General features: G+C 40.6%; 1 protein-coding gene across 2 annotated transcripts in view; it reads left to right on the top strand.

Moving 5' to 3' along the window:
* LOC115780252 (histone deacetylase 7-like) overlaps positions 1–26318 on the top strand; it is a 39432-nt gene extending 13114 nt beyond the window's left edge. For both annotated transcript variants that reach the window (XM_030729344.1, XM_030729345.1), the window contains exons 2-24: positions 4837–5021; positions 5616–5703; positions 6154–6268; positions 6395–6465; positions 7346–7459; positions 7667–7764; positions 9226–9379; positions 10460–10689; positions 10925–11125; positions 11670–11868; positions 12018–12151; positions 12259–12379; positions 12481–12530; positions 13666–13773; positions 13997–14052; positions 15235–15322; positions 16371–16490; positions 18996–19093; positions 21996–22114; positions 23309–23442; positions 23538–23622; positions 25148–25295; positions 25393–26318. In XM_030729344.1, the coding sequence (XP_030585204.1) occupies positions 4837–5021; positions 5616–5703; positions 6154–6268; positions 6395–6465; positions 7346–7459; positions 7667–7764; positions 9226–9379; positions 10460–10689; positions 10925–11125; positions 11670–11868; positions 12018–12151; positions 12259–12379; positions 12481–12530; positions 13666–13773; positions 13997–14052; positions 15235–15322; positions 16371–16490; positions 18996–19093; positions 21996–22114; positions 23309–23442; positions 23538–23622; positions 25148–25295; positions 25393–25411 (2735 nt within the window). In that variant the 3' untranslated portion in view covers positions 25412–26318. The remainder of the gene's footprint in view (positions 1–4836; positions 5022–5615; positions 5704–6153; positions 6269–6394; positions 6466–7345; positions 7460–7666; positions 7765–9225; positions 9380–10459; positions 10690–10924; positions 11126–11669; positions 11869–12017; positions 12152–12258; positions 12380–12480; positions 12531–13665; positions 13774–13996; positions 14053–15234; positions 15323–16370; positions 16491–18995; positions 19094–21995; positions 22115–23308; positions 23443–23537; positions 23623–25147; positions 25296–25392) is intronic.
* Positions 26319–27135: the final 817 nt, after the last annotated feature.

Here is a 27135-nt window from a genome sequence, read left to right on the forward strand (position 1 = left end):
CTGGATTAAACCACTATTTTCAATCTGCTGATAATGATTGGCTGCAGGAAACTTATTTACCAATCACCCAAATTTGCAGTTGGACTGATATAATTTATATGAGGTTGAAGGTACTGACAGTAGGAATGCACATTCTGGGCTTATTTCAATTTGTGTTGTCCATACTTTTCTCCCCCACGTAAACTAAGCAAAGTGTGATCGGTTGTGGCACAGTTCAGTGGGCAAACAACATGTCATGGCTGTGTATTTCATAGCTGATGAAGAATATTTGGACCATTAGTCAAAAAAAAAAAAAAGCATCAACATTGTGCCACATAGAAGTTACTGCCTCCTATCCAAATTTTCAAAAATAAAATTAAAGAAAAAAACAAAGTGCAGAGATTTGTGGGTTCTGCCTTTAGCCTTGAGTTGATGTGACAGGCAACAACACCCACAATTGATTTAGATTGGGGATTTTGATATTACCCGAGAGATATGCTCATATGGCACGAACACCACACATATACAGAAACATTTGTGGGCAGATGAGAATGCTATTAATACACATATAAGCACACATAGTCTCTCTCACACACAGATGCCACACACTCATAAAAGCAAATGGTGTGGTGCTATTAATATGTCAAGAAACCGGCACTGTCCTCACTCACATGTGCACTTGCCTGATTACACACAATAACACAAGTGTTAAATGACAGGTGACACTAAAAATAAACTGGCACGGATACAAATATTGAAACTTACTCAGAGAGCCACAGTGTTCCTTCAGGAGAAACAACTGGGCACTATTAATACACTTAATACACCAACACACGCCAGCACCGAAGCACTGTTAGCCATGTATGCACCCTCAACTGTCACACAAGCAGATCCTTCTTATACAAACACAAAGACCTGCTGTGTACACTCAAAAGAAACAACTGCATGCTATTAATATCTTGGGGTGTATGGGATGGACAAACACACACACAGACACACACAATGAACACATGAGATTGATACTCCAGCTGCTCGGAAGTAGAGGGACAGAATGTGTACAGCAGCTGTGGATTCCTATGAACGTAAGGAAGGGAAAGAGAGGCAGTAAAGGGTGGAGGGATAGGTGGCAGGTGGGGGCTGATAAAGGTGTCCTGCATGGTGGAGAAGATGTTATTATTATATTTTATTTCTATTGTGTGTGGGAGTGTAAACACAATGAGTTTACATTAAGGGCAGGTTGGCATATTTGAGGTTTGTGATTGGAAGCTTCAGTGTATCTGAATATTTTGTTTATTTCATGGATTCCATGTATTTTTCCTCCGAACTCCTGCTCTTTCTGCTTTATTGCTCTTCTAACCAAGCATAAACCTCATGCCTGCTGCAAGTGTTTATGTATATAGTAACAGTAACTAGCACTTAGCATGATGTGTGACATCCAGACTTAACTCCATCCAATACCACTGTGGAGTTCAGGTTAACCCAGCAATAAACAAAGCACATTTTAGCCACATCGTGGATATAAATACTGCTGAACGATATATGTAGCTCTCTTGAGCTGCAGTGAAGCCATTCAACCAAAATAGCAGCTTCTGCTTGCCTAAATGAACCAAGAGGATGTTATGGTGAAGACTAACTTTAGAAACAGGAAGTCGCTGTTTCTTTGTGAGTGTGTGCATGTGTGTGAGCGTGTGCCCGAGTAGAGTGTATGCATGTGTGCAGGTGCGTCCATGGCGTGTGCGCGCGCGTGTGTGTGTGTGTGGTGGGTTTTTGTGTCAGTGCATGAGCATGTTGCTGCAGAGGGCCCACAGAAAGAGGATGGTGGTTGTGAAATGAATATGCTATTACAGAAACCAGAAGTTTGTCCCTTGTCTATTTTTAGCAGCACAACGCTGAAAAGCGAGACAGAGAAGCACGCACACAGATCTTATTGGCATGCACGTCTCTTTATTTTAAAGTGCTTCAGATTTTGTCTTGTAATTATACCGTTCTTGCATTATTTTAGAGCGATACACATGACACCACGACAAACGGCAATGGCTAAAAATACCTTTACCGTTGAACAATACTTTTTTTTGTCATGTTGAAACTAGTCTGTGTCCTCTTTTAGACTCTTGGTAATATGATAGAAAGTAATCACGAGCTGCTGAAACCCTTCAGGGTCAGTGCAGAAGAAACCGTAACTGTTTAGTTAGCGCTTTAAATGTACAATGCGGTTACCCGGCTGGTTTTGTGTCGAGTCAGATAATGAGTCACACTGTAACTTTGCCTAAAGCAACAGCTACAAAAAAAAAAAACAATTGTTTGGAAATGTGGCTTCTTTTTTTTTTTTTTTTTTGTAGAAAGATGTAGGAAATACATTAAATACAAAAATTCAGTCAGTGTAGACGGCGTGAACATTAACGTCTTGCTGAAAGCGAGTTGTAGCCAGATATGTATGGTTGTTGCAAAATGAAAAATGTGTCACAGGTGTTTGTTTTCTGTTTAGAAGACAGATCGGCTTCCTGATCATTTCCTCTTTCTCAGGGGAGCTCACTCGTTTGATGATCGTGTGTGTGCATTTTCGTGTGTGTGCAGGTTTCTGAGTCCCCACCACCACTACCACCGGCCTGCTCCTCCAGTGATTGTCTGATTTCCTTTGAAAACACACAGGCATTCTTCTTGTAATACATACTGTGCTGCTGCTACTGGTACTTCCTGTTGCACCTTTTGCTTTATTTTTACAGTAGAAGCTTAAGAAAATAAGCCCCTTGAATTTTAACAGCGTTACATAAAGTTCTGTCACGCAGGAATGAACAGTGAGGGAGGCCCAAAATATTTCTGAGTCTCTGAGATTAAGTCTTGGCTGATGTGTCATGGATTCCCTGAGTTACCTTGCAAGGTAGGATTCCAGTGAGGCAGGAAGATTGTGCAGAGGAAGAAGCGTGTAAAATTGCAGGCTTTGTTTTTTTCCAAGAGACCTTTTGTCCCATCTTTTCCTGTACTGCTGTCATGGGTTTTAACTGTGACACAAAAGCTCATCTGTGTTTGTGCTGTTCTCTGGGTCACACTACAGCAAACACGAAAACCCAAGCCCATTACTGTGAACAGAAACTGTTATTGTGAGCTCAGTATTCAGCTATCAAGCAGGGCAACAGAACTGAAACATTCGGCTTAAACTGTACAGTATTATATTGAACTGTTAAATATTAATTCCCAGCCTGTATTTGTTTTTTTCTTTATGCGTTTATGACCCATATAGCCTGCAGTAATAAGAGCGTGGGAGTGTTTCTTTCTTCACAGGAATTCTGTCAACTCAAAATACTTTTCACACACATGATTATTTTATTCTGAGTCAGGCTCACTGTGAGGAATGAGGGCCAAACCACACTGTCTGGCTGTCTACACATGTAGGGCTGTGGCTCAGATTGGAGGACAGTTGAGCTGGACTGTGCAGCCTGCATGTGGAGTTTTGTTTTGGAGTGAGTTTGTTTCACAAGTTAGATCTAATAGCTGCAGCTGCTGGTGCTTTTAATAGTCTAATTTTAACACACTGGAGGTCAAGACCGAGAAATCACTGTATCCTAATCTTTTAGCACGAGTTGTCAGTGTAGTAGATTTTACTGTGTGATCCTATGTGCTAAATGGACAACCATAACAGCTGAATAGCTGCAGTGAAGTAAAATCTTATGACGTGAGATTTGTTACTCTCCTACGGTGCTTTCCACAGAAGTGTGACTCTAATTCAACTCAGTATAACAGTAAAAAAAAGAAAGAAAAAAGTCCACTTACAGGAATTTTTGTGAGTAATGCTGAGTAATATTTTGGATTGCAGACATTCAGACATATGGGTTTAGTAAATTTCCACATTCTTACATCCCTCCCATTGTCCTTTACCCCAGAGGGAGCAAGGTGTCATCTTCCATACTGTATCTGTCTATGCTTTTGTATCAGTAGCGAAACATTCCTCATCATGTTTATTGGTTTCATGTGTCAGTTGCATTGAAATGTGAAAACATTATCAAGTTACCTCTGGGTGTGCATTGTGAATGCTTTTGTTTTTGATCACAAATGTGAGACAATCTTCAGCTTCGCGTTTTCTCACTTGTAACTATTATTGTCTCCATATGTGTCTTATCTGTTGTAGTTCATACCATCAGGCCCACATTGGGCCATGCATGCATGCTATGACTAAATGACTTGCAGTGTAAGTAAGGAAAGATAAGATATTTTTGGTGGTCTTAAGAGTGCATAAATGGATCGAAACCTTTTTTGCACTCCTCTGCACCTTTAGAAGACATCTGTCTTTCATTAGAACACTGAGGCTTGATTCAGGTGTCTCACTCATGCTAAGTTTAGGCTTTTATTTCTTTCAGTTTTAGCAAAACCTGAAAGGGTGGAGACAGATGAATGTGCCTGGTCCAAACGCCTCAACCCCACAATGTTAAAATACAACTTCCCACCCTGCTTCTTTCACTTCTTTTATGCATCCGACTCCAGCCTATGCAAGCACCTTTTTTTTTTTTTTTGCTTTTCTGAATGTAGTGTACACATTCGACTAACACATGAATGGTTCCAGGTACAGACCGGGAAGAAAGCAAATGTGGAGCCATCTGCTCTTGCAACCCTTTGCGCTTAAGGGAGCAGCCGAAAGAGGTTTTAGTGTTGGATAGTGAGTACTTCATTTCAAACGGGAAAACTTGTTGAGCATAAATGTCTGCTCAAGAAACTGAAAGCGCTCCTGATCATGCTCATGCTCACACACAAAATCCTAATAGATGGCATTATACACACATTCTTTGGAGAACCTTTGTGAACCTTTGAGCTGGAAACTAATATATTACTTTCTCTCTCTCTCGTTCTCTCTGTCCCCATCTTTAGTGGATGTGATCATCAGCAAGCAGGTTTCTTTGCCCATTAATGGGAATCCACCCATGGATCTAAGTGTGACCCACAGGTTGTTACATCCAGGCCCCGATTCGGCCATGCTGGCTCCTCGCACTCCTTTCTTCCTGGGACCCTACAACGCTCCGCATTGTGCCCAGTTTTCCCAGCAGCACTTGCAGGTGAGGCCAAACTCAGATGTATTCAGTCTTCACCTAGTCGAGCTGGATGGTGACATAATGAAGCGTCAGCAAAAATTTAAGTTTAAATTTGGAGTGGAAATGGGCATAGCATGGATTGATCAGTGCATTAGCTTAAATCAGATGATTTAAATCTTTACATTAACGGCTTCTGTTTCATCAGCATTCAGTACATGAAAACAGAGACCAAATACACTCGTGAAATTTTGACCACAGTAAAGAATTGCCACATCTGGCATTTATGTTACTATAAGACAGACAGGCCTCCTGCCACATCGGGCCACAGAAACAAGCCAGCTGCTTTCATCGCAGGCCTTTACCCAGGTATTGTGCGGGACTCAGGAGAAATAAGTAAGAAGCAGATTTAGGTTACTATAAACAGACCATCTTCTCAGTATTTAATTCTTATTGACACTTGTCACAGATTAGCTGATTGATGCAGCACTTCAGTGTACAGCTATCCTATTCAAGATGTGTATCTATGTGCTTGTCAGAGACTGCGGGTGGTAGCCTTTGGCCTTTTTTGTGTACATTTTTTTTTTTTTAAATGCAACATTTCTTTTTTTTATCTTTCAGTATAACATTGAACAAAGGCAAAGAGAGATGGGTGAGGAGAAAAGAGAAGAGCTACATCAGCTGATACAAAAGAGTAAAAATGAGCAGAGTGAGTCCTGTGTATTCTGTTTTCTCCACACTGTTGTGTTTTCATCATTTCTTTGAGAGACCATAAGGTGGTTTACGTGCCCTTCATCTGAGTCATAGCACACTGTATGTTTTACTGAAAAAGAAGGGGATTTCCGAAAGCACTGTGAGGTATTCTCAGATTCCAAGGAAATTTGCACTCATGTCACACCAAAGTCAAACAAACAAGCTTGTTTTGGGAAACCATTTTTATTTTTACAATGTAGAGGAAATGAAGATCGCAAAGAGGATCTTGGATCTTACTTCTGAAGTTTCTTTTTGAGAAGTTGTAGTACAAAACAGTTCTAATTTGGCTATTTTTTAAAAATCATCTTTTTTTTTTTAATCATCATTATTTCATATTATCATCTACACTGTTGGAAACATATCTACCTGCCCTGTGGCTGTGTATGATCTCTTTTTTTTCTGGCAGGTGCTGTGGCCAGTCCCCTGGTAAAGCAAAAACTTCGAGAACACATAATTATGAAGAGCCAGCCTACCCATGACAGAGTGACTCCCAACCACAACAGTCCTGCTCCAGGATTTGGGTGAGAAGCATCACTGATTTTTCAGAGCAGGATATAGACTGCGATGGATGCAAACACAGCACACGCACAGCAAAAATTTTATTGTGGTTACTTACAACAATCTGTTGTTTTGGTTTGGTCACTAAGGCTCCGGGTTCCTGACATGTCCCCAAAGCCTCAGCCTACGCCCTGTGACCAGCGTGTCTTGAGAAGAACAGGTGAGACACCTGTAGCTGGGTCTGTGATTGGGGTTCACACCCTGAGGTTAAAGCTGTAGAGGTCGTGTGATTTTCCATTTTAAGTCTGCTAGACTCAAATCACCTGTACTGGAATACTTAGTGTCTCAACCCCCTGTCATTGTTACATTATGTAATATTCTAGTCCTAATAATGGAAAGAGTGAGGGAGCAAAGGTGTGTCTTTTGCATTGAGATGAAGGAAACTCATTATGCATCAGGCATGCAGGGCCAGAGTAAGGCTGAACAGCCATAACAAAAAAAACAATAAACACAGTGAGACACAAAGATCTGAGCAGTTATATAACTGTAGCTAAGGTATGTGTAAAATGAACTGCGTGAGAGTGTGGAGCAGTCCTCCATCACTGTGTGAATAGGAGCAAAAATGGTCACGCCTTCTTCTACATTTCTGTGAGTACATGTACCATTATTTATTTGTGTTACCCTAGACCCATCTGCACACGCACACACCCACTAGTGCTTTTGTTGGCTCTCTGACAACACAAATTTTTCTTTTATCCACTTTGAGCAGCCACTGATTGATTACTTTATTCAGGTTTATTGGAGACTGACCAGTGTATACAGTACAATGAATGTTTTGATTCTTTTGTCCACGGTTGAGGTATTTGTTTTATTGAGTTATATTACAGAAAGTGAGCACATCATTATAGTATGTGCTCTGCTGAGTAGCTGCTTTCTTGCTGATTTTGCCATTGCATAAAACAATCATCTAGTTATGTGAGTGTGAGAACTACAAATACCTTTCTTTACTTTTTATGAGAGCTTAGGACGATTTTTTGTCTCCGTGTGTGTATTTGTGTGCGCATGTGTCTGCTTCTTCACATGTGTTTGTGTGTGTGCAGTCTCTGAACCCACGCTGAAGTGGAAGTTAAAGAAACTCATCACCACAAGACCAAACCCGTTGCAGCGTAAGATCAGTGCCCCTCCTGCCGTCAAGCACAGGACTGAAACTCTGGGTACAATATTTACATTCAGCTGGATCGCTCTGACAGCTTTATTTTTGTGTTTTGTTAGCTGTTGCAAGTTAAAGTGTCTTTGATGTCACCTTTCCAACATTTTAGCGCACATCATCAATTTTCTACACAGCTTGATAAATTTTCTAGTATGTCGTAAGCAACTGATAGTGGTGGGCTTCATAAGTGTCTTTCCATTCTGGCATGCAGACTCCTCACCGAGCAGCAGCAGCAATCCAGCATCAGGGTGCAGCTCTCCAAACGACAGCCTCCATTCAGATAATGGCTCCCTGCCACTGTCCCATGAGGTAAAGCTTTTTATACAAATATATACTAATATTAGGAGAGTTTCTTATCGGCATATAATGAAGGTGCGAGCTATAGTTCAGTGAACTGCTTAACTGTAAGGATTTTTTCAACTTTTCATTATCAAAACATTTAAACAGTAGATCAAAAAAAAACTTTTGGTTTTGGTTTTAAGCTGTAAAAAAAAATACTACTGAAATACTGCAAGGTTTATTCTGTGGATTTTACCTTTGATCTTTAAGGTCCACCATCAACAGTTGAGTGGCCTAATCAATTTAAACAGTTTTCTGAAATACATGTAACACTTTTATTAAAATCACCTTCACGGCCTTAATGCAACATCATAGTTCAGTAAATGGAGAGACTGCGAGTTTTCATGATAGATAGATAGATAGATAGATAGATAGATAGATAGATAGATAGATAGATAGATAGATAGATAGATAGATAGATAGATAGATAGATAGATAGATAGATAGATAGATAGATAGATAGATAGATAGATAGATAGATAGATAGATACTAGAAAGCATGAACACATCACTCCAGTTTTAGCAGATTTATACTGGCTCCCTGTCCAGTCTCGTATTGATTTTAAGATTCTTTTACTTACTTTTAAAGTCTTAAATGGAACGGCACCCAGCTATTTGGCTAAGTTGCTCAAACTTTATAACCCCAAGAGAGCACTGAGATCATCTAGCCAGATGCTCTTAGTGCAACCGAGGTCTCATTTTAAACATAGAGGGGATCGGGCTTTTGCAGTCACAGCCCCTAGACTGTGGAATAATTTTCCACTTTATATTCGTACTGCAGAGTCCATACAGTGTTTTAAATCCTCTCTAAAAACTCACCTTTTTACCTTGGCTTTTAATTCGAGTTCAGTTTGAGTCCCATCAGGTTTTATGTTGTGGTGTCTCTTGTTTTAGTGTGTTAGTTTTTTTTTTGTTTTATCCCATCATATTTATTTTATTCCTTGTTTTTTATGTATATGTTTTATTCTATTTTATTCATCCATGGAAATTTCCTGCTTACTTTGTACTGGAATCAATATAATGAAATGTTGAGGTTGTACTTCAAATCAATATAAAAACTACAGCTCTGTTCCTGAAACATGTGTAACTTTAAAGGATACAGTTGTCACAGATACGCTTTCATTCTGTGACTATTTGTATCTAAGTGCGATATAGTGTCTGAAATAGTGCCGACACACATGAACACTTATAGAAACTTGTGGTTTCACTTCCTTCTTCATCTCTGTGAGGTTTTTATATTTTGTGAGTTTCTCTTGGTAATTTACCCACTTGATGACTATGATAACGCACTGCACTGTCACAGGCTGTCAAGCCCTTAAACTATCTATTAACTCTCCATTTTTTTCTCATTTTCATGCTTCTATAAAGAGGGACTCTCAAATTTCTAATGATTAATATCCTGTCATCTCCTCTACTTTCTTATTTTCCCAGGCTGACTTGCGAGAAGCAAGGCCATTGGCAGTATCAGGTCTCCATCAGGTCTACCTGCCTCTAGAAGGAAGTGGTCCAACTCTTCCTCAGCGACTGCAGCCCGTGCTTATACTGGAACCACATACTGGGCTTCTGCGCCCCCAGCTTGTCTCTCGTGAGTTATATTCATGTAATACCTCAATGTGCACATATACAGAAAACACTTCCTTTGCATTCCTTATTCAGTGGCAGGTAAATGGCTTAGTTGATCACAGACTTTATATTGGTTTTATTTGCTCTAAGCACAGAGTTGAAAGCGTCCGTTACCTCATTCCAAAGTTTTTCTTCTATCCATGATTTCCAATCTGAGCCCACTAAATACCCATTTCCTTTTTCTCCATTCCCCTTGTGAGTGTCTCAGTTTCACCTTCTGTGAAATTGTGTTTCTTCTTTGCTGTTGTCTTAATCTGTTTTTGAAAACAGCAATTTCATAAGCTAATGTTGGAATAAGGCGCCAGCCGAATTCATTCATGACTGAACATGGGAGAGGAAATCAGGCTTCAAGTTCACAAAGACTCAGATATATAAAAGAGGGTAGTGTATACGTACAGCTCTGTAAATCTGATTAAAAGAGTATATATATATATATATATTTCTGCCAGTGTGCGCACACAGTTTAATTATGAATTGAGACCGACTTGCACCAGGCACCTGGTGCTGTCCATCCTGGTTCGATGGCAAGGCTTTTTGAGATATCCAAATTGGACAAAGCCATTGTTAATGTCATTAGTGATACCTGTTCTACAGCTGCTAAAACAAGTTAAAATTTTAAAGAGGCAGTTAAAGCGGTCTGCACTGTCTTGTGCTGCATTTCTTTTGCATGATTTTTCAAAATGGCTCAAGGGCGCTCTCTACTGTAAATGGTGCTGTACATGCAGTCCACATATGGCACTCAGTTAAGGGAAACAATATTTTCCCAAAATATTTTTTTTCTTTTTAACTCTTTTTTTAATATGAAACACAGCTGTGGTTTATTCCACCCTTTTACCGGAAACGTTGATTGATTTATATTATTATTAGGTTATTACAAATGCATCAGGTGTCCCTTTTCCCCTGTTTTCTTCTTTTTATCTCTTTTATTTCTCACATTATATTCTAACTATTTTATCTTAGCCTTCTAATGTCCACCTCTGACTCTTCTTAGTTTGTCTGCCATCCCTTTTCTAACTTCTTCATTTTCCTCTCTTCTCCACAGTTCCTGGTTTGAGCTCCATCCCTCTGCAGCAGCACCCTCACCTGTCTTCTCCATCCAGAAGACAAGGCCACAAACCTTTGGAGCGAACACGTTCAGAACCGCCACCCTACAGCCACTCACAGCTACCTCTGCAAACCAGCCATCATCCACATATCCAGCACCTGCTGCACCAGCAGCAGTACCACAAGAGTGGGGTGGACAGGTTCAAGCAGAATCCACACCTGAGCAAGGTGAAAGGAGGCACATTTGTTAACGAGTATATTCCAGTACTGACTGACTCACTAATTATCATTGTTTAAAACTCCTCGGATTTCTTTTTAAAAATATAAAATATTTCACTAAACACAATTTTTTTAATATTTTATTTTTACTCAAGTATGTCTTACTTTAAGACTTGAAAACAGTGAAAATGCTGCCTTAAATGAGCTAGGAAACAAGAAACTTAATGGGCTTCCTGTGGCACAGATCCCATCAGAGGACATGGACTTCGAGGAGACTGGATCGGGATCGGGTTCGGGGACAGGTTCTGTGTGTGGCTCAGAGCCCGGCTCAGTGTGTGAGGATGACTACCGCCGGAGACAGAGCAATGCCAGCACAGACTCAGTTTATGACACAGAGTCCACTACCTCCTCCCGGGAGAGCTTGATTGAGCCTTCTTTCAATCAGGTAATATTTTTTTAAAAAGTCACTGTTAGACGTGCACACAAAGAAGTGATGCCTTATTTTTTATTGCCTACTGACAGTGAGAAAAAGTATGCTGACACTGAATCTCTGCTAATGAGTTTAATTGCTGACCTCAATTCAGTAACATAACTTATCATTAGTGTGTTTTTATGGTGCACTAATGACTGTGTATCGTTAACAGATCAGCAGATGGTGTTATGATTGGTAGTGTTTTGCATCTGTAATGTAAATGAATTCTTTCGAATTGAACACGTTTTTGCCATCAGGAGGCACTGTTGCTTTATTAATACAAGCAGAAGACTTATGATGATTGATTTACAGTATCACTTAAGTATGGTTTGCAGAGCTTGCTTTTCTTTATCAGCTGCCTGTTCTAGACAAGCAGAATTACGCAGCCCAAATAAAAGGTATTTTAATGGAGTTTAATTGGGTATGTGAAAGGTTTCCTGCAGGTATCCTGCTGCTGTTTAATGCTTACATGCTCTTGTTTATTGTCTGTTCTTCTCTTCACCAACTGTTCTGGCAGAGGCAGGTGATCCTTAGATCAAGTCTGCAGATAGATCCAATGAGTGTGCCATCCTTAATTTGGCCTCACCAGCCTGTCAGTCGGTCCCGGTCCTCCCCAGCGTCCACTTCCCTGCCTCCTGCTTCACATCAAGCCACCACCATACCTTCCATGTCATTGTCCAACCCTGCTACAGACATCCAGCTACGCTTCACCACAGGTGAGTGACAGTTAATCAGGAACATTAAAAGAAGCCATCTAACTACCTGAGGATATAATTTAATTCAAATATATTATGATGTTATTACAACATTACTAAAGAGGGAAGATATGGTCAAATTACATGCTTGCATGTATGTGTGTATCTAGGTTTGGCGTATGATGGTCAGATGCAGAAGCACCAGTGTATCTGTGGGGACAACAGCCGCCACGCTGAGCATGCAGGGAGGATCCAGAGCATCTGGTCTAGACTCCACGAAAGGGGCCTAAGGAGTCAGTGTGAGGTATGGTGCATGCACTTCATCCTATACTGGCAGATGCATACCCAATGAGCATAGCATGCAGTGTATAATTTTATATAATATTTATATACGTATACGTTTATTTCTAGCGCATCCGCAGTAGAAAGGCAACCTTAGAAGAGCTGCAGTCAGTCCATTCAGAAAAACACGTGCTTTTATTCGGCACCAACCCACTCAGCCGCCTCAAGCTGGACAGCCGCAAACTCGCTGGTAAGTTCAGTAACAATAGTGAAGAACATGATGACTATAATGCAGTTTTAATAATAATAATTATAATATTTTAATGACTGTTATACATTATCCCCCTGCAGGAATCCTGTCTCAACATGTTTTTTTGATGTTACCATGTGGAGGGGTTGGGGTAAGTGTTACACGCACACACCTAAGCACACAAATTACAGGCCCTTTTAAAAACACAAGTCATTTTGGAGTCTTCTCTTATCTAATTGCATTGCTGAACAACAAACATTACATGGGTTATTATGTCTCATTACACAGTTAAGCTAAGAAGACTACAAATTGCAAATGCTGTTGTTTTTGGCTACTTTAAAACCTAAATTATAAGACTGTAGATTGTTGCATACCTAATTATGCTCATAGCATATGCAGCATTCTACAGATGAGATGTCAGAGAAAGTGAACATAAGATAGAAAGAAAGACGGAAAGGTAGCATAAAGTAAGCAGCAGTACAAAAAAGATTTTAGAGGGATTGGATGAGGGAGAAACGGAGGATGAGGACAGAGAAAAATAAAATTTAGATGAAACACAATGGCAGGAAACCAGAATAGATTAAATGTAACAATGCACCATGTGAAAAGGAACAATGCAGAGAATAAAAAGGGGAAAGAAAATATAGATTATAATGGCCATAAGAACTGAGGAGAGGAGAGGAGAGGAGAGGAGAGGAGAGGAGAGGAGAGGAGAGGAGAGGAGAGGAGAGGAGAGGAGAGGAGAGGAGGAAAAGGGGGTTGAAGGGGGCTGGGTGTCAGTTGATAAGAGAACTGATCTGCCTGGATTTCCGGCCCTTGGCTGCTCTGGTGAAGAGGGGGTGATTGGAACAAGATGGCAAAGTCTGTGATAAAAGAAATTCCTCTGATTTCATTGTTCCCCAGCAGTATAGCAGCACAGCCTCAGAGATGACTTCTGACAAACAAGAACATTACTGAGAATATAATCAACAAAGAAAAGTGTAAAAATAAAAGTCTCTAAACAATGGATGTTATTATCGTCCCCTCTGGCTAGCAGCTCGGCTAAATCAAACTTATTTAAATGACCAACTGATGCTCTCCGTTTAGGTTGGCAGAGAAAACTGAAAACTGGTTGGACACAATTTCAGTGTCTGAAATTTATTATAATTTAAAAAAAAATAAAAAATTTTAAAAAAGTGTTTAAATTACATGCAGGAACTTTCTAAACATTAAAAAGGAAGTCATTTGAAATATTTGTGGCTGACTTTTAAAATGACGGTAAATATCTCCCTTTGTTTTACTGACAGGTCGATATTGATACAGTCTGGAATGAACATCACACATCAGCAGCTTCCCGCATTGCTGCAGGATGTGTCACAGACCTGGCACTAAAGGTGGCACAAAGAGAGCTGAAGGTATGTCTTTATAAACAGATATCTCAGTGTCATGGGTTTTGTCAAGAATTGCAAAGCTGCAGTCTAACAGGTTGTGGAATACTCACCAGAATTCACTGCATACTTTGGCAAATCACCCATTACTGGTCATAACAGCATAAAGACATGAACCTTTTTTCATCTATGGCAATAGGTTGATATAAAAGCAGCAGTGTTGAAGGTTTTTTTTTTTGCCGTTTTACAGAATGGCTTTGCAGTTGTGAGGCCCCCTGGACACCATGCAACCCATTCCTCCCCCCTGTAAGTACAGCAGTATACACACACACACACACACACACACACACACACACACACACACACACACACACACATACCAGGAGCCAGGAGGCCTGCAAAGTGTTTCAAAGGATTTATTGCAAACCAGCCATACTTCTGAGCAAGTAAGAGAGCGAGAGAGTGCCCAGCTCTCTCTACCTTAATGTAGTATTTGTGTCTGAGTCTGTGTTGTGTGTTACCTGCCCGACGCCTGCGGCAAACTTCCTCCTCCGCTCTGTTTCTTTTAAGCTTTCACGACACAAAGCAAAGCACCTCAGAGGAGTTGAGTGCATGTGTGTGCACAGTAGGTGTGTATATGTGTGGACTTGCATATTTGCGTGCATGCATTTGTGTCAGTCTTTGATTAGCGGCATTAGCCAAGTAACCACATTCAGCTGGGACTGTGTGTGTGTGTGTCTGTATCTGTGTGTGTGTCTGTATCTGTGTGTGTGCTCAGCAGTGCTTGTCACTGGTTATTTATGGGATGATAATGACTTTTCTTGATGAGCAAAGTTTAGACAGCCTATAATATATACCGTTCACTTAGACAGTCACACTTTACGACCCATGCTGACACTGCCACTTCCAACATTCCTCCATTGTTTTTCCTACATCAACACTTTTTTTGCATACCTTTATAGTGAATAGTGAGTGTTTAGGGAATGGCTGCTCCAAGTTGTGAGTTCATTTCTCTAAAATGATCTCACACATCCTGCCAGCCGCTCTTACTGCACTATCATTTGGAATGTGGAGCGTTTTATTTTGTTTGTTTGTTTTTTTCATTATTTTTGATAAACTTGGTTGTCTGCTTGTCACAGAATTTGTGGGTTCTGCATTTCTCAAGAGTGTGAGATTTTATACTCAGCATTTTTAACATTTTTGTTTGTCAGCAGAGAAACATGAAATAGCAAACAACTTAAAATGAAACATCCTCATTTCTCAAATATTTGCTGTAAACATTAATGTGGCAAGATTATCCCTCTGTGACTTTCGTGATGGAGTCAGTGATGTGACTGTCACAGCCTGGACTAAATAGCCACCATATGATAACTGGAGACTTTCCTTAGAGGTTCCTAAGGTCCCTGTGGTGGTTCTGTGATATTAATTTAGTGAAGATGTCGTCATAAAGACATGTGGCTGCCACTCTTCCTGTCTGTTTGTCCGCAGGGGCTTCTGTTTCTTCAACTCTGTGGCCATTGCTGCCAAGCAGCTCCAGCAGAAACTCAGCGTCAGCAAGATCCTCATTGTGGACTGGGTGAGGACCCACCGCATGACCAGTATCACTGGTCCCCACATGGACAGGAATAAACACACAAAAACACAGATGCAAAGGCACACAAATGTGTTGTAGGTACAAACAAGGTCCCAGATGCAGTAGCACTGCATTTAATTCAATTAGACACCGTTATCTCTGGTAACCATGTGTGAGCTGAACTGACACTCTCCCACGCCAGGGTTAGGGTCATTACTGAAAAAAGTACAACATTAGACTCTGTCTTACAGACTTCAGTAATGCATTACTTTACTCATTTACTCCTTGTAGAAAATAATATGTTGCAATTTTTGCATTACTCCACAACATCCCCACTAAAATACTGTCAGGTTACTGCGAGTTATTTGCCAATATATCTCTACATTTTCATTGTATGTCCACATATCAGCACACATCTCTTTGCTAATAAGAGATAAAATAAGGAGGATCTAAAACCTGATATTTGCACTTTATCTTCATGTGTCCATCTCTCCAAGTTGTAGACTGCTCTGCAAGGTTTTTTTTCTCCTATCTTCCCACAAAACACATAAAAAGCAACATCTGATGATTGTGTGTGGGTTTTTTTTAATCTACTCATTGTACAATAATTGAATCATTTTTGTGACTCCCAACACAAACTCACACATACATGTGCAGATATTGATCCACAGCCAGGTGGTCGTCTCTGTTCAGCATGTGTGTATATGAGCCTGCACATACTGCATGCCTTCTGGCATATTACAGCATCAGCGCTAACCACACTAACTGTTTCTGATACACATGTAACTGTTTTATTAAATAGGATTAAAATGCATTTCCATTGACAGGGGAAACCATGAATATTTTACAGATCTTTCTTGCTGTGTTATAGGTCATACAGTTTGTTTAACATGTGCTTTAAAGTAATAATAGTAATAATAATAATTACGCTGCACAATATGAAACTTACAAAGATTTAGATAGCTTTGAATCTGCCAGGGTTAAAATTTTATATGCAATAACACCATGAGTCCTTGGCAGCTTCCTAACTAGTCATCTACTCACTGTCCAGGATGTGCACCATGGCAACGGCACCCAGGAAGTCTTCTATAGCGACCCGAGTGTGCTGTACATCTCTCTACATCGCTATGACAATGGCAACTTTTTTCCCGGTAGTGGACACCCCAGCGAGGTATGTGCAAAACACTCCTCCACAGCCATGCTGTGCTTTTCTGCTGTTGCTGATTATCATGGTTTCAGCTTTCTGCTTGATTCCTGTGAACACATTAGCCTAACAAGATCACAGGTTCTTTTTGTAGAGCAGATAATTTGTGTAGATAATTTGATGCTGCTATTTTCTCATCACTAACTTGACTGTCTAACATAGTTTATAACTATATAATCAAAGTCATCATGAAGATGGCAGAAAAATGTTTGGTAATTTTGTGATTCCAGTGGGATATTAGGGATCTCAAATGCTTACATTTAACATTTACTTGTTAAAACAGGAAGCATTATTGACCATTAAATCAAGGCATTATCTACAGTACATAATATAAACTCCCAAGTGCAACATCAATTTGGTGGTGACTGACTTTTCATGATTGTGGTCTGCACTATAGATCTGTTAGCTAGCAGCGTAAGGGTTTAAGTCTCAAATATCTGACACAATTACATCAAACATTGTACTATTACAACTGGATTCACAACACTATAATCTGAGCTGGTTATAATCTGTGGAAAGAAGTTTACAGTTCACCTTTTGTCAGTCCTGCACCGTCTTTGTAAGCATGTCAACCTGTTATTCATGAAAAATTTCAAATGCCTTGAATGTATTTCTCATTGTAGTTGTGAGAGGGTTATTTCCATACTTCTAGTTTATTTGAGTAACTTCAGGTCTTTGGATGTCAAAAATTCCCAGCAGGATGAGTACAGTTGCATTGCATGCCTATGTTGCGTACAGGAAATTGAGATGCCTCTGAATTCTGCCTGTGGTCTTACCAGAAACCAAGTGTGATGACAGCCCTCAGGCAGATGAACTGACCCTAACCCACGCTGGCATTCACTGCCCGTTCAGTCGCTCACATTCCCTGATATATTCTCCCATCTTCCCCCACAGTAACGAGGATAAAATAGTCAGTGTTTTCGCATAAAATCCCACGAGGAGGGGACGCTGCATAAAACGCTTTGTTGGCTTGGATGTGGCTTTGCCTTAAGTGGCCTCTCAACCTCTGTTGAACAGTGCGGTAAACCTCTGGAGTCTCGTTGTCCCCCGTGTAGGTATATAACGCACCATGGGGTAGCGGTGTGATGTCATAGGCATAGCAGAGAGTGCCGAGTACATCACAGAAACCAGTACAGGCCTAATCCAGTCCAGCGATTCTTGAAACATGAAAGAGAGAAAGAAGACAGAGGGGAGTGCAAGAAACTTGGAGCTATAGAAAGAGTTTTGTGTGTGTGTGTGTGTGTGTGTGTGTGTGTGTGTGTGTGTGTGTGTGTGTGCGTGTGTCTGTCTGTCCATGTGCACATGCGTGTGCATGCGGGTACATTACCAGTTGGCAGAGGACAGGAGGCCTCATGTGTTTTTCGTTTGCCCTGTGAACATCCCGTCCACTGAGAGAAGAATGGAGACAGACGCTCTGCGATGCTCATCAGCATTCTTTTCTCTTTCAAGCATCCTCTCACACCCATGCACACACACACACACACACACACACACGTACACACACACAAAGAAAATTACTACATGTCATTGCCAAGAGCATGTCAATCAACCGCCTCAATCTCTCCTCAAACTGACACATTGACTGATGGTGAAAGGCCTAGAGAACAGCTAAATGGCTGCTAGGAGGACTACAAAGAGAGAGGCAGGAATCCTTAAACTTTCTTTCCAAGACCTGGGACTCAGTTCACTCTTTGCCCAAAAATATGTGAGGTCAACCTGAGAAGAACTTCATCGACTTTGCTTACTCTGCTTAGCAATTTTGAGTACATGCCAAGCTCAATACAGCTAAAATATCACTAAAATATTTACAACATGTTAAATGAGTAGTATAGAGCAGTATGCCATGTCTTTTTCATTTGACATGTCATGCATATCAAACCCTCTAAACTACCATATAAAAAATGCATATTATATAGCCATTTTAATTACATATCCTTTCAGTACATAAACCACTATACAACATATGGTGATTCTTATTCATTGTTTATATATATATATATATATATATATATATATATATATATATTTAAAACATGTATAAGTTGCCAGATGAAAAATACTTCCCAGTATAGCTGTAAGCCTAAATCTTGGGAACCATAAACGGGTGTAACTCTGTTGTGGCTCCAAGTGATTTATAAGGCCATTTGACAAATTGTATCAAAATCAAAATGGAGGGACAGGGGTGTTGAATTAACAGCCATCCGTCTTTCATTTAGGAATCATAATCACTCCCTGGTGCTGCCCTAAAGAGATGCAGCCACTTTGCCTTGGTTGCTGCAATGCAAAAGTTTTGCAACAGCGGTGCTGATTTTGTGAACATTTGACACAAATCTGTCAGCGTCATACAGTTTCTCAACTTTCACTGGGACTCATTAACTTTCTTGACAGTCACGGAGACTCTTTCTCTCTGACACGCTCTCTCTCTCTCTCTCTCTGTCTCTCTCTCTCTCCTCTGTGTTTGCCTTTATCCAGGTGGGTGCAAGTCCAGGTGAGGGCTTTAATGTGAATGTAGGATGGATGGGTGGACTGAACCCCCCAATGGGCGATGCAGAATACCTGGCTGCATTCAGGTAAAGAATGAACTCAAGTTCTTAGCCATTACAAATTTATATAAACACTGTAGTACTGAAACATTAAATAGAAAAGTGTATACTGGTGTTTTATCATGTTCAAGTTATCTTGAACATGTGGATATACTTGCCAGCATTGCCTAGAACATAACATAGGTTTCCATTTTGCAAGAACCTGAAAACTTGAGATAGGCGTTCGCCCCTTTGAACATTATATTTGTGTTTGATTTGTCAGTTATGGTTAGTGTCACAAATTGTGTTGCCTGTAGTGTTTCTTGCTTGATGCTTTCTGGTTCTGGCTTGAAGCTCAGCAAGCACGTAATTGCTTGCTGAATATTCAGCTTTAAATCCAAAATACACTTATCTCCTCCTTCTTCATGTCAGTGCTCCTATCAACCTCCACAGCTGTGCGAGCAGCTCAGCGCGTATGCCAGCACTTTAGCCATTTAGTATCCTCCGCACACATCTCTAATGCACAAGTTGATCACTCCCAGGTAAAGCACAGTCTGTTCAAATCATAGTCCCACTGATACACATGTTGACTGTGAACTAGTTGTTACCCAGAGTCAGTACGGTTTGTACGGGAAGAGCCAAACGGTACTATGCTTTTTGAAATGAGATCTTTACACATTATCTGTGTCATCTTTGAGCTAATTCCAAAACTCTACGTTAGCATGTTAGCCAGACACACCTTTGGTCTTAGCACACTTTTCATTTCATTCAAGCTTTTTTTTTCCTGAAAGAAAATGGTTTGATTTTGCACTACACTTTCAAACACACGTAATGAACTCAGAATGTTTCTGTCAGCAACACTGGCCCGCCACCAGATGATTAAGCTCTCTACATGGTGCTGCATGCACCAGACACAGTGGGTGGGCCCCTCGTCAACGGAAAGATGCTAATGAGCTAACCCATTCTGGTAAAATCCATAGAGCCAATAGGCATCCTCAGAAACACTAAGTCCAGTGTTTACTGGAGCCCTGGATACTAATTAAGAAACAACTGGTCCTTTCCTGAACAGGCGTCTGGTTTTGGTATTTTTTATCCAGTTTGGGAAATGGCAAGTGTTTTCATGTGTAAAACTTCCCCAGTAAACCGCAGTATAGTACTGTACTGTATTGTGTGTTACACTTAAAAGCTAATATCAAATCATAGCTCTGTAGTGTAGGAGTGTCGCGGTGGTCCGGTGGTTTGAGGCACATACTGTGTAGTTGTGTCCGGGGCAACTTTTATCATATGTCATCCTGGAAGGACCAAAATTCCTCAGTGATAGTTATAATTGGTTGGGTTTGGGGTTAGAAACAAAGAACAACATGTATTATGTTTGAATAATTGTGCATTGAACTTTGCCACCATTCTGTGAATTAACCGGTGCGAATAAATGCATAACATGCTTTACAGACAAAATTTAATGCATCATGAATTTGTGTTTATGCAATTAAGTCTACCTAGCCTCGTGCCAGTTCTGTAATTCAATTTGATTTAGATGACAGGGTGTTCCAGTCTCTGTGTTTCGCTTCGAGATGGAACAGAAAACTAGCCAGAGTGCGGTTGCTGATGATGTGTGTCTCTGTTTTTGGGTGTGTATCGAAGGAATATTGTGGTCGGGAGTGGTGGTGGGACTCTAGTACAATCAAGAGAGAGTTCAGCTGCATTGAGATTAAGCGTCATGATGCAGCGTGTTTATGTGTGGAGGATTACTAAGGTGGTCAGAATTTAAGGTCAATCGAATTGCCGGTAGCACAGCACGCGTGAAACTTCCAGTTTCAAAGGAAGAGCGTGCATATGCAGATATTGCAACGCGTGCATTGCGTGTATGTGTGAATGCATATACTTTTCCTGTGCATTTTCAAGTGGCTACTGACCAATGATGAACTACGGAGGAGAGCAGAATAGAGCAGAAGAGAGGAGAAGAAGTGGGGGGTACATTGTTAGGGAATCCAAAGGCGGCGTAATTAGGCCCAATGGATCCCAGATGGCTGGCTGTCAGTGACGTGAGAAGAGGGACGAGCTCCTAATAGGAACCAGACACACACAAACGTCTTTGAACTGCCGCTGAGGGGGGGCAGGGGGAGAGTGAGAAAGAATCAAACGCGGCATGGGCCGTGTGCTCTTGCTAAAAAACTGGCAGCGAGAGACGAGAGGAAGGAAGAAGGAGAGCAAAGGAGCAAGGAAACTGGGCTCCCATAAGCAGAATTTACAGTTTGTGGACATCTCAGTCTGTGTATGCCAAGGGTCTCGTTTTATCTGTTTATGACACACACACAAAAAAACTTTTAATTGTTTCCCACTTGTATAAATTCTTTGCTCTGAGCTTTTTTTTTTTCCCTTCATTTTTTTTAAATATATATCCAAGAAAGGTATGCAGAGCACTCGTGCTTCTTTTTTAACAGCTTCACATTTAAACAGTTGCACACATTCACACCTGGGAGGTGCCCCACCTTCCAGGATTGGCTGCTTACCAGGAGTGGATCAAGAACAGAGATCAAGCGCTTGGAGCACTGCCTTTGATAATTTCTCTTTTCATGATTTTCAAATAGGGGAGCTATTTGCAATCACTTACAATTAAGTAAGTGTTTGCAGTTAACAATCCAGATAAAAGTCCTGCAGTATATGAATGCTCCTTGTGAAAATCAGTCACTTCAACTCATTTTTTAAAATTTTTCAGGCAAAGTCTCTTCATTACAATAATTAATCTGTTTCGTTAATTTGATCACACATTATATTCTACTCACCCCACCCCTCAGTTCTCATTTTCTCACAAATCATGAACACCTGTTGAAAAAAAAAAATGGCTTCCTAAATGTGCTGTCTAATTTCTGCCCGGCCACACGGATTGATGAATGGAACATAACATGCAGTGTTTGCTTTACACCATTGTGTTTCCTCTCGTGGTCCTCAGAGCTGTGGTGATGCCCATCGCTCACGAGTTTTCCCCTGATGTCGTCCTCGTGTCAGCTGGCTTTGATGCTGTTGAAGGACATTCATCATCACTGGGAGGATACAAGGTTACAGCCAAGTGTAAGGTTCACCCAGCCTCCCATTCAGCACACATTCAAGTTTGCGTGCTCTTATGAGTCACTTTTACTATGAGTTATAATAAATATTTGCTTGCCCTGCATTTGTTAGATTTCTTATTATTATAATTACAAAGGTTGGCCATCCTTCACAGACTACTGTCAAACAGATAAACACTCTTTTGCACTGCGCAGACTTAGTGTTAATGTAAGATATTAACACTGTTGTGCAATGCAGTTTTCTGAGTTCAACTTTGCAGAGAAATTAAAGTTTGTTTGTAGGCATATTTGAGAAAGAATTTCTTAGTATGAAGTAGTCTTTATGTTTAAATAAAACTTAGCATCATAATAGGCTACATATAAAAATGGACATAGGTACTATGATGCCACCCTTTGGTTTGTGAAGACCCATTTTGAAAATTTTAATACTACAGCTTGTACCTTTTAGCTCTGCTAGCAAGCTGAACCCATAAACTGTATGGGCGCATCACTCAGACACAGTGCTATTATACATATAAAATGCTAGAAACTGACTCACTAAAACTTGAGCATAGACTTCTTGGGATCTTCTTCAATTGTTAGTGCAAATGTTGACACAGCAAGCTGTATTATTTGTCTGATAATTGCATTAAAAATCTTCCAAAAGGCTCCTAGATATATGCACAGTCTACAGGTGCAGTGCAATGGAAGTGAAGCAGGCAACTGTCACCTGCATCAGTGCACCTGCCACATCTCCAATTATATTAACTTTACACCTTAAAAATTTAGCTTAATTAGTTCTACAAAAAAATATAAAATTCTGTAAAATTGTCATGAGGTGGAAATGAGCTGTGCCGACCAACACCGTTTTTTGTAGCAGGCTGTAAACATGTTTATTTCTGCTGCAAAGTTGGGCATTTTAACATGAGAGTCTATGGGGATTGACTCACTTTTGCAGCAAGCCACAAGTGGACATCGGTGGAACTGCAGGTTTTAGTGCCTCAGCATAGGCTTCATTTTGCAGGTCCAGAGGTTGCTGCTTCATAGTAAATTATGTCACCAGTCAGCATGATGTTGTGAAGTTATGCTCATTTTTTAGTCAGAGGCCAGTGTGTAAAGTGTGGCTAACTTTTCACAACACTGATATAATCCCCATCTGGTCATTTTCTGGCTTAAACCATTGTGTGTTTTATCGTGTGCATGTTTTGTTCTCCACTAGGTTTTGGCTTCTTGACCCGTCAACTGATGTCACTGGCAGGGGGAAAGGTGGTCCTGGCTCTGGAGGGTGGGCATGATCTCAAAGCTATCTGCGATGCTTCCGAAGCCTGCGTCAGCGCCTTGCTGGGCATGGAGGTTGGATGTTTTTTTGCGCATACAGAACATGTATGTCTTTTCAAAGATACATGCAGCATATTTCATCCTCTAACCACTAACCACATGCACCACAGGTGGAGCCTCTCTCCCAGTCCGTGTTGGACCAGAAGCCCTGTGAAAATGCAGTGCTTTCTCTGCAGAAAGTCATCCAGATTCATGGTGAGAACACGACATGCCATGTAACATCAAGAACCATCAGCAATATGACACTGAGAGGTCTTGTGGCACTTTGGAAAATACATGCAGAAACTTTTACAGAAAAACACTGGAACAGCTAGTTAAATAACCAGCAACCATCATAAAGCTCTTCTATTTTACTAGCACTTTGAAAGATTTTGTCATTTTCTTTATCTTTATTCTCCATTATTTGTCTCAGTTGCCTTTAGTATCTTACTCTCTAAGGTTGGCCATGAGCTGTATAAGTCATAAACACCTTTAAACTGTCAAAATAAATACTAAATAAAAAACAAATGTCCATCATTATCTTGTTTGAAGTGGAAAAATGGCTAGCACACACTGGATGTATTTGCTTCCAGCACTATTTCTCAGGAAAGTTGTTGTAATGGGAAAGTTAGTAATGGACCTTGGACTAAAATATGTGCTTTTATTCAAAAATGAGATCAAAGAGAAACTCGCTTGCAAAATTAATAATTATACCACTATGTTCCCCTCCTTATACATGAAAGGATTTTCAGGTCAAGTCAGATTGTTTTAATATAGGCCCAAAAATCACACCATGCTGCTGAATGATCCGTACAGCATCCTCTATCCGCGGATCTTCCATTCATAATAAAAAGAAACACCTCAAGACGAGCAACAGAGGAGGAAGAGTAAAATGACACCATTACTAATTACAGTCACTTTAGAGTGATTTTGCACTTTTATTTGAAAGAAAATTGTTTCATTCCCCCCCCCCCCCTTTTTTTGATTAAAAACATATTCTTCAAACTAAAATTAAAGATTTTTTTTTTCTTTCCATTTCCACAAGCCGCTCAGCACGTCTTCTCTCATCGGCCCCGCTGTCCGACCACCTCTCCTCCTTTACATCCCTGTCTCCCCATCTCTCCCTCCAGCCGTCCCACACACAGACAGACAGACAGACACACATACACACACACTCACACACGGCCGCCCTGGCTCCAATTATCTTCAAACACTTCTCTGGCACACGACCTTCGCAACATCCCCTTCTGATTGCACACAAATGTTATCCCAACCAAATTAGATTAATTAAAAATATTTGAATAGCCACAAGAATGTTAAGCCCATAATTTAGGCCCGGGGTGAAATATATGTGAGTTGCATTCGCAGCCAGAACACACACGCTCAGAGATGAGCACATTTGCAAACTCTGATTTTTCTTTTTTTTTCTTTTACTGTGTGACACAGGACTTGAGGCCCGGAGAGAACAGATTGAATTTGAGTTTACGTTCGTGAAATTATCAACATGGATATTTAGACCACAGGCTGTTTATGTCACAGTCATTGCTTGTATTCAGATCAAACGGCTGCAACCAGTGGATCAAACACCATGCAGTGCTCTTTAATAATGGAGACGCCTCCCCTCAAGGAACAATTCAGGATGAAAACAGCTCTCAAATACCAACGACTGCAACCATTAATCTTTCTCTTTTCTGTTTTCCTTCCTCCTCTCCATCTTTTTTTCATTCTTTGCTTCCTGCAGGTGAGTACTGGCAGAGTTTGAAGGATTCAGCCGCCACAGTGGATATGTCCTACTTGCAGGCACAAAGACGAAGACTGAGACGAGACTCGGACAGCGAGGCCGTCAGCGCTATTGCCTCTCTGTCAATGGGGTCCCTCACATCCGACAGGTAGGGACAGCTCTGTATTTCATATCTTCTGCTTTAGCACCACTATAATGTTATACTTTATGTATAAGAAATCCTTTTCTTTCTTTTGGTTATCAAGGAAACAGTCTGAGAAATGACTGAGAAAGGTGATTCTCTCTGAAGAAAGAGTCTCCTCCTCACAACAAAGTCTCTACACACTCTGTACACACACAAACACACAAAGTAGCGCTTTGGATCATCACTGGAAGCAGATGTCACCTCACAAAAACTCCACCTGCCCTACTACTGGCTGCAGTCTGACCCCTGTGATTCAAACACACTGATGACCAGTGACCATCTGGACCACATTCATACTCTCATCCCTGGCTGAAATGAGAGAAAGCTAAAAGAGACACCCAGATGCAGGTTAATGAAGGGTTTTCCCCCCGTAGCAACATGACATTGCATGTACATCTTGAGAAAACACAACTCTGCAAAATTTAGAGACTGCTTTGAAATAACTCTAGCACGACCTTGCGAAAGAGCCCTAAGACTGTTGTAGGGAAGGGTCAAAGGTCACCTCAGCTTATGGAGCCACTCAATTTGAGAGGAAGGAGTCATCCCCGAAGGGTGTGTGAGTGAAGGAGAGCAGACGTATCCCTGTATCGTGATGTCATTCGTCTGCATGTGACAGCGACGTTGCGAGTTTTTCTGATCATCTTGCACTGCATGTCTGTTCATATTATCAGTTTATTTGACCTGTGGAACACAAATGTCAACATGACAGGTTTTTTTAAGAATCTAGAGTGAAGCTACAATGAAGTCTGACACACACGTGTCTCCTATTGTTTTATTTGTATGTTCACATATTTTTTCTTTTTTCTTTCTTGGCGTATCGGGCGAGCGCATGCAGCAAGACCTCGGACTGCTGTAGTTATTGATAACGCTCCCCAACAGATAAAAGACACGTCAGTCTCTGACAAATTACATTTTAAATATGTAGACATGCTGTAGTTAGTATTGGTGGCATTAGTCACAATGAAGAGCTAATACCTCTATTCACTGTGGTATTGATATTTGATATCGGGGGGGGGGGGGGGGGGGGGGGGTGTAAGCATGTCAGGTAAGACAGAAATTACCCATGATGCCTCAGTACAGTGTGACCACTGAGTATAAGTGACAACGCGCATCATATTTTAACATTTTGGATGAGACTCGCATCCACGAAGTGCACTTATCTTGTCCTCAGAAACGAGGGTCGGAACGACTCGGGTCTCAAAATCTGAACTTTGATCATCTTTTTAAGTGGATCAGTGTTTCTACCAGTGGATGAGCATTCCTGCTGTATTTGTTACATATTTCTTTTTTGTTAATTTTTTTTTTTTAATCTGATCTGTCCTTTGTTCATCCTTTATGTAGCGCCAGTCTGTTTTCTGTCATTGTGGGAGATGTTTCGCTCCCTGGACCAAACAACGGCGTTTAAGTAGTTTAGTTAGGATGAAGCAATACCGAGATAGTTAAATATCCACACAGTGCAATTGGACACAGGTTAAATACAACCAAAGTTTATGAGAACAATGTGCTGTCCATGGACTGGCATGGCCTAAAGTACTTCAAAGACTTTGAAGACTTTGAAAATGCTTTTTTTTTTTTTCTCAATCCAAACAGTTGAAAAGAACCAAAAAAAAAAAAAAGCAGGACATTTATATACACAAATTAATTCGATATGACTTCTATTTATATATTCAGATTCTGTGTCTTTGAAGTGCTCTTTGCATGTCTAACATGATTGTGATGGTGCTAATACAGTATGTCTGTTTTTTTTTGTTTCTTGTTTTTTATTTGTTTGGATGTATTTTATGTTGCATTCTGTACGTAACTC

Source organism: Archocentrus centrarchus, chromosome 5 (genome assembly GCF_007364275.1).
Source record: "Archocentrus centrarchus isolate MPI-CPG fArcCen1 chromosome 5, fArcCen1, whole genome shotgun sequence".
Classification (NCBI taxonomy): domain Eukaryota; kingdom Metazoa; phylum Chordata; class Actinopteri; order Cichliformes; family Cichlidae; genus Archocentrus; species Archocentrus centrarchus.